Source organism: Sorex fumeus, unplaced genomic scaffold (genome assembly GCF_029834395.1).
Source record: "Sorex fumeus unplaced genomic scaffold, SorFum_2.1 ptg000005l, whole genome shotgun sequence".
Taxonomy (NCBI): domain Eukaryota; kingdom Metazoa; phylum Chordata; class Mammalia; order Eulipotyphla; family Soricidae; genus Sorex; species Sorex fumeus.
Window position 1 is genome coordinate 1,035,437 of NW_026606062.1, and position 12,425 is coordinate 1,047,861.

Genomic DNA, 12,425 nt, shown 5'->3' on the forward strand with positions numbered 1-12,425 from the left:
TAATTCATTATAAGCCTTGCTGATGTCTTAGTAAATTGCATTCCCTTGTTTTCAGTCAGATTAATGCTATTTGTTTTTACTATTACTAATATTTTGATTCTTGAGGTTAGAGTCTTATCTGCAATTAAATTTATTCTGCTTCAAAGATGTCCAGAAATCAGAATTTTCTAGAACCAAATGCCAACAACATGCACTTTAAAATTTTTTCTGGTAGATATGTTCCCTTAGAAATATATATATTTTTCACTTTTTGAGTCCCTGAATTATCTAAAAACCATATTGATTGAAGTATTTGGATTTACAGTGTGGTTACATACTTTCCATGGTTCTTAATGGAATTTTGTGTTACCTTGTTGGAGTCTGGATTCTTGATGTAAGGCTCAGCACCACTGGTAATACTTCCCATCAGCACTTTTTCTATTTTGGCCACCAGAACAATTTCAGAATGTGGATTGCTTACAGAAAAGATAGCCTATGAACAAAGAAAATAGTTCTAAGCATTCAGCAAACTACAATTAATGCCTTTATTAATTTTATGAATCTGTACAAGAATATTTATTTAAAAAATTTAAAAATGCTTTAATATTTATTTTAAAACATCATGCGTTCAAAGGGACAAAGGGGACTTTACAAAACTCCAACTTTTATAATAAATTGCTTTAAGGGTGCTTTTATTTGGAGAATGGCTCATATTATATATCTGTTAGTAAGAGCAACGGAACAAGTGTTTTCTCTCCCTAGCAAGTCAAAGTGCAACCTGTTTTGGAAACTTCAGCCATTCTTCCGGAAATCCTTTGACATGAGGTTCTTCTGATTGTCTGGGGCTGAAACTCTCAATGTTTCCATTTTCCAGAGTTACAGGAGCCCCTGGGAGCATCTGCCTGACAGCTGTGTGGTTCAGATCCACGTGGAAATCCGCAGAAATCTTCCTGCTGTCTCTGAGGTCATAAAGTGCTACACTCACAAAAAAGGGCTCAATCTGTGGAAATAGAAAATAATAATTGGCTTTGACACAAAATCATTACACATTTAATAGTCACAGTAGTGCAATTACTATTACTATTATTTGAGGGACTCCCAAGTAGCAGGGGCCCCAGGGGCCACGCTAAGCAATACTCAGTCCTTGGGCCAAAGAGCACAAGGACCTGAGATTAGGTGGTGCTTGGACCTGGAGTTGCCGGGGGCCATCAAGGCTACTCCAGGGCATACTTGCAGACCACCAGCATCACCCCAGCAATGCTCAGAGACATGTGGTGCTGGGGTTTGAATTTGGAGTCTAGTGCATGCCAGACATGTGCTCCAGCCCTTTGAGTTTCTCCCAGCTCAAGTCTCATTAGTCAATTCTTAAATAAAGCACACAAAATACCACTTGAATGCTTATATAGATTCTATATCTAGAATCTATAGAATATACATCATTTTATGTGCAGGTATATTCTGTTTATAATATGTAATGTTGTATCTTTATAAAGTATGCTTTTATAATTTAAAAGTATTTCTGTTGTAATACTGTAATAGAGTATTATACATTATACTATTATAGTTGGGCTGGAGTGATAGCACAGTGGGTAGGGCATTTGCCTTGCATGCGGCTGACCCAGGTTCGATTCCTCCATCCTTTTTGGAGAGCCTGGAAAACTACCAAGAGTATCCTGCCCGAATGGCAGAGCCTGGCAAGCTCCCTGTGGTGCATTCGATATGCCAAAAATAGTAACAAGTCTCACAATGGAGATGTTACTGGTGCCCTCTTGAGCAAATCAATGAACAACAGGAGGACAGTGCTACAGGACAGTGACAATATTATAGTTAGCATTCTATAACAATCATATATAAAATTATAATATATGTTATATAAAATATAATTATATATTTAACATAATATTAATGAGAAAGTTACCAGATTATTTTTATCCAGAAGATGATTCAAATCCTGCACTGTATTTCATTAGTTCTTTCATTCTAGTTTTTCTGCCAAATATTCTCTTTATATAATATAATCCATGGTGACTTTGTTTTATGACACCATCTAGTAATTTACCTGACACTCCCAGGAAATACCTGCCACTTCAGTTGTACATCATGATCCACTTGAATCATGTGTAATTTACAGTAATAGTCTAGACTGATGTTTGGTTTTCATATTCTATTGTATAAGAGCACAGAGTCAACTGGCTCGCCACCTCTGATGCTATCTTTCACACTCAGGTCATGTTGCTATCTGCCCGTTTTGTCCCATCTTAAACTAACACTGTCCTGTTCATAAGTGATAAGAACTTTTTCATACATAGTCTGAGACTGCCCCAGTATTCTGCTACTCGTAAAAATGAACTTACCTTGACAACACCTTCTGGAATCAATGACTGCTGTGATGGCTACCATTGGTGATTTTATGATTTCATCATTCTACCTTCATTTATTTGTATTTTACCATAACAATGAGTGTTCCCTTCTATCTCACTTATTTATTTTTAAATTTATGTATAGGATAGTGAGTTGTTTATTGAATAGATTTCAATGTCTTACTATCATAAATTAAGTGATCCTCAAATTGAGTCAGTCTGAAAAAATAATACAGTGGGTAAGGTGCTTGCTTTACATGCAGCCAACCTGGGCTTGGTCCCTGACATCCCATATGGTCCCCTGAGCACTGATAATACTGATTCCTAAAGGCAGAGACAGGAATTACCCCTGAATACCACCAAGTGTGCCCCCAAAACAAAAACAAAAATCAGAGTCAGGTTTGGCTAGTATGACACCCTTCTTTTTATTTTGTCTAGAGAATAATTTATTTATTTTTAATTTTATTGAATCACCGTGAGACCATGAGATAGTTACAAGCTTTCATGTTTGGATCACACAATGATCAAACACCCATCCCTCCACCAGTGCACATTCCCCACCACCAATATCCCCCTTTTCCCACCCTCCCCCTGCCTCCACGGCAGACAATATTCCCCATACTCTCTCTCTACTTTTGGGTATTATGGTTTGTAATGCAGATACTGAGAGGTTATAATGTTTGGGCCATTATCTACTTTCAGCACACATCTCCCATCCTGACTGATTCCTCCAGCCATCTTTTTCTTAGTGATCCCTTTTTTATTTCAGCTGCCTTCTCCCCTTTGCACGTGATGGAGCAATCCTCCTGTCCTGATGATACCCTTCTAAGTAGCTCTGGTGTCTTTATGGAAGGGTCCTTTTTGTTGAGCATTTTTTACCTTTTCCACACCCCAGACAGTTCTCCAAACAGTGCCAGTTCCTTAAAGTAAGAGTGACATGCGGAAACCAAACTTCAGGGGATTATTGTGTTCACTTTACTGGGATGTACACACATGCATGTAAATATGTCCATAAATACATATTCATCTATGTGCATACACATACAGTTATTTCTTCATCCTACCTGTATAAGAATATTTATTTTAAAACATCATGAGTTCATGTTGGTACCTCCATTTCCAATATCATTAATTTATTGCCTTCATCCATCAACTTACTGTCAAATTAAGCAGCATCCAACCCACAGAGGTATCTTCTCTAATTCCTCCTGGGTGCCATCCTGCCCAGCCAGCTATGTCTTAATGAGGCAAAGGACACACACCACCTCTGTGCTTCTATATTGTCTTAATCTATCTTCCTCTGCCACCCTGTTTGGAGTTTTAGGGTGCCCACCCAATAAAAATTTCTAGGTATCTTCATCCCATTGCCACTGGAAAGAAATGAAGAGAAACATGTGCTCTAAAGTAAAGAGAAGATGGAAAGAAAATAGAAAGTGTCTAGGCTGAGTTTTGAAGCAGAAGTATAAATTAGTTCAAGAAATGGTCCCAAGAGGCTGATGGTAGGAGACTAACATAAGCAAAGACATAAAAGAAAACATAGGATCAGGAGCTGGAGCGATAATACAGTGGGTAGGACACTTGCCTTGCACACTGCAGACCTGGATTCGACCCCTGACTCCTTGCTAGATCCCCTGGGCCCGTCTAGAGTTACCCCTGAGTTCAGAGCCCGGAGTAAGCCCCGAACATTATTGGATGTGGCTTCAAAACAGACAAAAACAAACAAAAAGCCAGAAAAATTACCCAATCCTCACAGTTCAGAATATTAGAATGAGATCAGAGTGGAGGCAAAAAAAAGTTTAGAATGAGTTTGTTCAGTACCATGAGAAATGGAAATTAACTGCATATGTACCAGTTGATTGAAAAGAAAAAATTATCGGGTCATGGAAAAACATCAATTTACCAGGCTTTGTGGTTATAGGAATTGATATGGATGTTAATGGTATAAACATGTAAAATGTAAAGGATAAAGAGACCAAGACAAATTTGGAGCTGGACATACGGCTCTAACAGATTGTTTGCTTAGCTTTGTGTGTGTGTGTGTGTGTGTGTGTGTGTGTGTGTGTGTGTGTGTGTGGTTAGTGACTGAACCGAGGGCTCATATCTGCAGGTAAGGCAGGTGTTCTATTACTGAGTCACAGTTTTGGACCTCTCTCACCAACTTTGTCAGGTTACTGGTTGTGGATTCTTTCCTAAACCATGAGCCAAATGGGGAAAAATGGTATCCAAAGTATCATCATTAACATGGAAAGAATAGAAATGGGAGAAAGAAAACACCCTACAAACATTGGGAAATGAAGAGTGAATTTGTTGTTATGTTTGGTTTTGTGGCCATACCCAGCGATGCTCAGGGATTACTTCTGGCTCTGCACTCAGGAATCACTCCTGGCAGTGCTGAGGGGATCATATGGGGTGCCAGGGATTGAACCCAGGTCAGCTGCAAGCAAGGCAAGCATCCTACTACTGTACTATCTCCCCATCCCTGAAGAGTGATTTTAAAAAAAACTCTTAAGATACTGTAGAGTTATTGCAGAAATTGAAGTAGAATCCAGGGAGAATTAATCTTCAACTAGAAAACATGAAATGCAACCCAGATTAAAACAATGACTGAAATAAGCATTTACTTTAAGCATATATTACTAGATGTATATACATTATCAAATATATAGGCAACTAATTACACGCTTCTAATTATGAAATATGCTAAAAACTGATAATTTACTTTTGTTTATGAACTTAACTTTTCAGCTCATGCCTATCATCTACCAGTGTTCTGTGGACAAGTAGGTTATCCACAAAGTCACATTATGACACCATTAACTATTATGAAGAATAATACTAAATATTTTACTGAATGCTTAATAAGTGTTTCTTCTTTTTAATCTAACAAAAAGACCAGGTTTATAATTGGGGTAATAATTTGATTCTTTATTACTAGCAGTATTTGCTAACTCCAGGAGATACCATAGATTCTTGGCAGGAAACAACTCAAAAACAAGCAAAAAAAGACAAGAATATAAATACACTGCTATTTTTTAAAAATTAAACATTTAAAAATATTTTACCAGTTTAATTTAGTTTAGAAAACTTAGTTTACAATACTGATAGTTTCTAAAGAATTGGAAAAAGGCAGAAATTGCAAAAATAACTCAGGAAAGCACTTAAGACATACTGAAGGTCAAAGTAAGAATTTATTGTTTTCCTCCATTGCTATATGTTGATTTTTTGAGTCCTGCTTATTGAATGGAAATAAACTACCTTTCTTTGGTAATCCACCAGAAATTAAAGCCCATGTGGAGATTCATTTATTTTTTCCAACCCAACTTTTCAACTAAAATGTCAAATCCTACTTTTTTTTTAAATCCTACTTTTTGAATAACTGGATTTTCACAGGTATTAGTTTAATAAAATACTTTGAAAGCTTAGCAAATTGAATCATAGGCTTTTTATGTTTAGAATCCTGTATTCTTAGAAAATGAAAGAACATGAAAGTTTAAATGCAGCTCTGCTGTGAAGCTGCTTTATTACGTAGCATTTTTTGACTTAATTCAAACACATTTTTTCTTCTATAAAGTCAACAGGGTAGAATTTGGTTTTCAGTTTACTGACTGAAAAATTATTTGCTGTCAAATATTGTTTCTTTATCATAAGAAAGTACTTTTAAAGGAGTCTCTTTAGATGCTCATTCATTAAATGCAGTAGTTGAATCCTCACAAACTTGGGAAAATGGTTGAATTAGTGATAAAGCATCTATACAAGCCTACAAAATGTAACTGTAGAAAACAGTTTATATCAACAAAGAAAAGTCATTAAAAATGTTTTGTAGCTTAAGAGATTGGGTTTAGGTGAGGGATCACATTAGTATTTTTATCCCCTCCCTCCCTCCTCCCTCCCTCCCTCCCTCCCTCCCTCCCTCCCTCCCTCCCTGCCTGCCTTCCTGCCTTCCTGCCTTCCTTCCTAAATTCTACTTCTTAATAATATTAGTCATTTTGTATGGACACAGTAAGAGATACATTAAGCTTACAGAGTGGCTTTCCTGGGGACATATCACTATAGATCCCAGACTATGGTGCTCAGTCCAGATGAGCTTTTCCTAACCCTAAGCAGGGTGAGGGTCCTTGCCCAGTTGCTTCTCTTTGGATCATGACAGAATTTGTCCATGACAGTGCTATAAACTTATAGTTAAATTTTATGATGCTTGGCCCATTTCAATGCCACGGTAGCTCACAGCTTGCCCTGGGTCCATTCCAGTCCCTTTGTCGGGACCCTGCTTCTGGGGTGCTAGGAACTAAAGGCAACTGAGGCTTAAGTTGATAAAATATGAGAGATGCCCAGAAGTAAATAGTTTTCAGAGTCAATTAACTCCCAAGTTACAAAAGCATAGCATTAACCGTCTTCCTGTGTCTATACAAAAAAGACATTGTTCTAAGTAAACTAGAAAAGGACACAAGGGAAGGAGAAAACAATATTTCACTTACAAATGAAGATTTTGACTTTACAAGTCACAGGAGAAATAGGTGATTAACCGGTTGAGGAAGAGAGCACAGAGAAGTTAAAGATCAACACAGAGGAATAGGAGTACCTCAGGAGCACTGTGAATGGTGTAACCCAATAAATCCAAGCTTCCTGTGGCCAGGGGCAGGTAGATAGGACAAACCAATGTTATCCTACAGCTACCTTATGACCTAGCATTTCCTTTTGAATATCTACCCCATGACAGTTCAATGTATAAGAAAATCAACTCCATTCATTTCTTGCCTTTTCTTTGCCAACTCTAGTCAAGAGATGCAGTGAATTGTAGCTGCCATTGAGCTGTTCTTCTTGATTTTCCCTGATTTTCTTCATCAGTTATTTCCCCCTTCTATCCATTCTGACAGGATATTTTTTAAAATCAGAAATCAGCATCGTTTTGCTTCCATTCACACCTGAATAGATCTAAACTCTTTCGTACGGTTTCTCCCACCACTCTTTGGACTGATCTCTCCTTTAGTATCTTATCTCCCTTAAGATCCTGGAACTTGCCCAGATGTATCAATCTCAGGGCATTTTCACTTGCTCTTTCTTCTGCAAGTAGACTAGTTTCTCTTCTCTGACTTTTCATCCTTCCCAATATTTGGGTCTGTATTCAAATATTACTACCTCAAAGGTACTTCCCAAGACAATTACCCTCTCTATACCACTTCTTCTGGTTCCTTTAACATCTCTGTTGATTCACTATAAAGACCTCTACACAGTGCAAAAAGGTCTTGTTGATTTACTATTTGGGGGTAGGTGGAGTAGGGGTTAGGCCACACCCAGCAATGCTCAGAGGTTATTCTGACTGTGCACTCAGGAATTTCTCTTCATGGTTCTCGGGGACCATATGCAACATGAAAATAACAATACTTGCATGCATTTACAAATTTCAAAGCAATTTCACCCATATTAGAATAACAGTCAATATTTAAGGAATACTTATCATGTACCAAAGTGCTGCCTAATTGCTTTCCTTAAATTACCACATTTATTATTCAGAATGAATATTTGAGATAATTACTGTTACTATAATTTCCATTTATAGAAGAACGTTTAGAGGAAACTGCTTGCCCAGCATGGAAGAACTCCTTAGTGGGAAAGTGGGGAAAATGATGCTCATTAAGTCTGCGGTCCACAGCAGGTACCAAGGTATCCAGCTAATATATTGAGTGGGCAGGGGGTGGCGGGGAGGAACTCAGAGATCAGGGAGGTGCCTGAAGACTCAAATTCATACTTGTACATCGCAAACAGAAGCAGGCACATACAGCACAGATGGTGATATTTCTACTTTCTAAGTAAATGGGGGTCGTGTCATTGATTTAGAAATAAGCTCTCTTCTCTGTAGTGAAGGCTGGAGCGATAGCACAGCGGGAGGGCCTTTGCCTTGCACGCAGCTGGCCCAGCCAACCTGAGTTCGATTCCTCCACCCTTCTTGGAGAGCCTGGCAGGCTACCGAGAGAGCATCTTGCCCGCCTGGCAAGCTACCCGTGATGTATTCAATATGCCAAACACAGTAACAACAAGTCTCACAATGAAGATGCTACTGGTGCCCGCTCGAGCAAATTGATGAACAATGGGACGACAATGCTACAGTGCTACAATACTCTGCAGTGAAAGAAAAAAAAAAGTTTTACAATTCTGCAAAATAAATAAATAAATAAATAAAAATGGTGGAAAATGGGTACTGGTGGAGGGATGTACTCGATCATTGGTGTAATTGAAACCGAAGCACAAAAATTTGTAAGTCTACAAATGAACTTCATGGTGTTTCAATAATAAAAATTAAAAAAATTAATGGGATGGTTAATTGGAAATAAGAATAAAATGCATTAAAAATAAAAAGAAATAAGCCAATATAGTGATTTTTACAAATGTAGGATTATTTTTCTTAGTAGTGTATACATGTTCATAAAATATCCCCCTCCCACACATACATTTGCAGCTAGAATATTTTCCTAATAGAGAATTTCAAGAGAACCCATTTAGGAGAAAAAGGAATCTTGTATTGATTTAATTATCACTGTGGTATTTCCCCAAACTCATAGAATAGAACTTTTCTGCACACGTACCCACTGTTGTACTATGTAATTAACACTCATTTAATATAATTATACTTGATTAACACTTTAGCCTCTTCTTAACTAGCTATAGCTATGAGAGCACATGGTTGATTTGTTAGTTTTAGCTATTATCCAGTAGACATAAAAATAGGTGTACCAGTATCAAAGTACCTCAAGTACCACAAAGAATAGAACACCTTAAGAAATTCTGTATCCACATGCTGGATTCATGGAATGAATTCTAGAGTGCAGTCTCTTTGATATTTTTTGAAACTAAAAGGACAATTTTACAATAGTGTGTTGACAATAGACCTTTTCAGTATGGAAAAATGTTTCCAGTCATACTTTCTGATATATAAATGGTATATACTTAGAGCTGGAATTTATTCCCATGAGAAAAGACTTCACTAGGGTAGAAAGATCTTGGTCAACTGGTACAAAATATAACAGAAGAGAAAGAGAAACTTACATTTGTTATTGGATCATTTTCATTTTCTGTAACACATCCCTGCAGGCTGAAGTTCAGAGCTTTACAAATGATCATGATTCTCTTGGCTGCTTTTTCTTCAAATGGTTTGATCACAAACTCAGATTCCAAAAGATCCTTTTTCTGAAATTTCAAGGTCTAAAAAAGAGTTTTGAAAGTTTTATTCAGGAAACAACCACCATGATATATAACTTCTTAGTCAAACCATAATCATCTGATTGAGTTCATGTCTTTTTAGACACGTACTGACTTACATCTATATCTGGATCCAGCGAGAAGAGATTTAGCCTTTCCATGTTTCGAGTTGTTTTGACAGTCTCTTCTGTTTCCATGAGGTACTACAGGAAAAACTGTATTAGTTTGTGTCATCTAAACATCCACAACTTATATCCCAGCTATAACAATATGGCCAAGAATTAGCCCATGGGATTATCACTGCTATAGCTTTATTCACAAAATCTACTCAGAAGTGCCTTTATTTTTGAGTGTTGAGTTATTGGAAAGCTCTGAATGAGTTTCTTAGCTTAAGTCTTCAAAAGAAATCATTTCCATATTTTCCAAGAAAGTAAAAGTTACTAAGTAATTTAAAGTTATTTGCATAATAAAATGTTAATTTTTATTACTTTTGTGAAGTCGGGGTGCAGGCTGTTCTCTGGAGAATCTGTTTCCTCTGCTGTGCATTCACAAGCTACAGAATTGTCCAGTGAATCTTGAAAAGATACATCAAGATGAGTTATTAAAGATACTTATAGATCATAATTTCTCTGACTATGCCATATCAGAATTGGGATAGATTCAAAAGGGGTGTAGGACTGGTAAATTCAGGCCTTATTTGCCCTGGCTCTAGAACTTCACATTTGAAACCTGGAAATCAGATCTCCTGATGACCTGGAATTCTTTACATGATACCAACTTGTTCCTGTAGAGTGCAGTATGTATGAAATTTTCTTGTCTATCTATATATATATTTTAAATTTTTATTAGTGAAACACCATGAGGTTCAGTTGTAGACTTACAAATTTTTGTGCTTGGTTTTCAGTTATACAATGATCGAGTACCCATCCCTCCACCAGTGTCCATTCTCCACCACCACTGATCCCAGTATCCCTCCCACCCCCTATCCCCCCCATCCCACCCTGCCTCTGTGGCAGGGCATTCCCTTTTGTTCTCTCTCCTCTTTTGGGTGCTGTGGTTTTCAAAAGAGGCATTGAGTGGCAATCATGTTCAGTCTATAGTCTACTTTCAGCATGCATTTGTCTATATATTTTTGAGAATTCTGACTTTCATGCCATTGATGCAATGTATACATTTAAACTCCAGTCATTGAGATTCTGTGTACATTAATAGTCTAGTAAATCCCATAACTTATACTTAAGGAAGTTGTGAGTCTAAAACATCTATAAGTATATATCAAAAATGTATAGTATGGAGCGATAGCATAGCGGGTAGGGCGTTCGCCTTACAAGCGGCCAACATGGCCGACCCGAGTTCGATTCCTCCGCCCCTCTCGGAGAGCCCGGCAAGCTACCGAGAGTATTTGATATGCCAGACACAGTAACAACAAAGTCTCCAATGGAGACGTTACTGGGCCCGCTCGAGCAAATCGACTATCAACGGGAGGGCCTTTACTTACTTTACTTATAGTATTTGTGTATAATCTATATAATGTTGAAATAAATTATGGATTTCTTCCTTACTAGTATCTGACTTTAGTATTTTATAGCGCATGATAGATTGTTAAGAAATAAAAGACTCTGTGGGCTGGAAAAATAGTACAGCAGGTGTTTGCCTCACATGTGGCAATTCCTGGCACCACATATGGTCCCCTAAACACCCCTTCTAAAGTAAGGTCAGATATAGACACCTATTTGAAACAAATGAAAATATTCCCAACGTTATTGCATAATGCATTAATGCATTATAACATAACAGCAAATCATACTCATAGTCATACTATCGAAAGTAGATGGATGGGTTATTTCCTAAAGTCAGTAGCTCTGAGATGAATGATCTCGACCTGACAGCTATCACACTTATGAGCAGTTCAAATGAGCGAATCCCCACAGGTCACAGTAGGCAGATAAAGGGAGGTGGGTGCAGGGGTCTCACCCAGGCCCAGCTCTGTGAGCTCTGTGCTCCTTCTTCCCTGCAGGGTCCCCTCGGGACTGATCTGCAGGATGCGGTTGAGGGTGTGGATCCAGTCATCCATATCTGACTCTGTTTCAGCTGCCAGCACAAAATAGGTCAGGTCATTCATTTTCAACTCGAAGGCATATTTTCTTAGTCTGTTATTCTGCAGAATACAGAGAAAGACAAGAAAAAAATCCACAAGATAGTAAGTCTTAGAGAGGGAGCATGATTTATCATAGGGTTGGGTATCTAAAGACTTTCTATAACCGTGGATGACATAAGTGAGGGTTTTTCAAATAGGACAAAAAAATTGGAATACTTATAGAATAATTTTGTCTGTTTTCTTCCATATATATTTTTATTTTTAATTTTTTTGTATGATGATATTCACTGTTTTTGTTGCCAGGATGAACCCAAGTGCCTCAAAAATTTATCTTCAGGCAGGTGGGTATTTTTCAATGGTACTGTTTTAAGTTCACTTTCTCACATTTGATCTGCCGCAGACTCATTTCAGTTTCAAGGTCATCAACAGACACACTGTTGATGTACAATTCAAGGCACATTTCTCATTGCAGCAGAATTAATACAGCGGCCACTTATATCTTCTTGGTATTCATCTATTCTCTATTCTGACTTTTTCTCCTCATCATCAGTTTCCACGTTTTAGTCACCCCACTGTGGCTCTTTCTTTTATTGGTGACTTTTAAAGCTGGTCTATTTATTTTTTTTAATTAATTTTTTAATTGTATCACAGTGAGATACAGTTACAAAGTTGTCGATGATTGGGTTTCAGTCATACAATTTTCCAATGCCCATCCCTTCACCAGTGTACATTTCTCACCATCAATGTCGCAAGTTTCCTTCCAGCATCCCTCCCTCCACCTGCCTGCCTCTGTG

At 37.7% G+C, this 12,425-nt stretch overlaps 1 protein-coding gene across 10 annotated transcripts in view; it reads right to left on the reverse strand.

Moving 5' to 3' along the window:
• Positions 1 to 12,425, reverse strand: part of DOCK10 (dedicator of cytokinesis 10) — a 326,872-nt gene that overhangs the window by 98,029 nt on the left and 216,418 nt on the right. For all 10 annotated transcript variants that reach the window (XM_056120910.1, XM_056120866.1, XM_056120935.1 and 7 more), the window contains exons 8-13: positions 11,508 to 11,691; positions 10,022 to 10,107; positions 9,653 to 9,736; positions 9,381 to 9,536; positions 758 to 979; positions 350 to 472 (exon numbers count right to left, since the gene is read on the reverse strand). In XM_056120910.1, the coding sequence (XP_055976885.1) occupies positions 350 to 472; positions 758 to 979; positions 9,381 to 9,536; positions 9,653 to 9,736; positions 10,022 to 10,107; positions 11,508 to 11,691 (855 nt within the window). The remainder of the gene's footprint in view (positions 1 to 349; positions 473 to 757; positions 980 to 9,380; positions 9,537 to 9,652; positions 9,737 to 10,021; positions 10,108 to 11,507; positions 11,692 to 12,425) is intronic.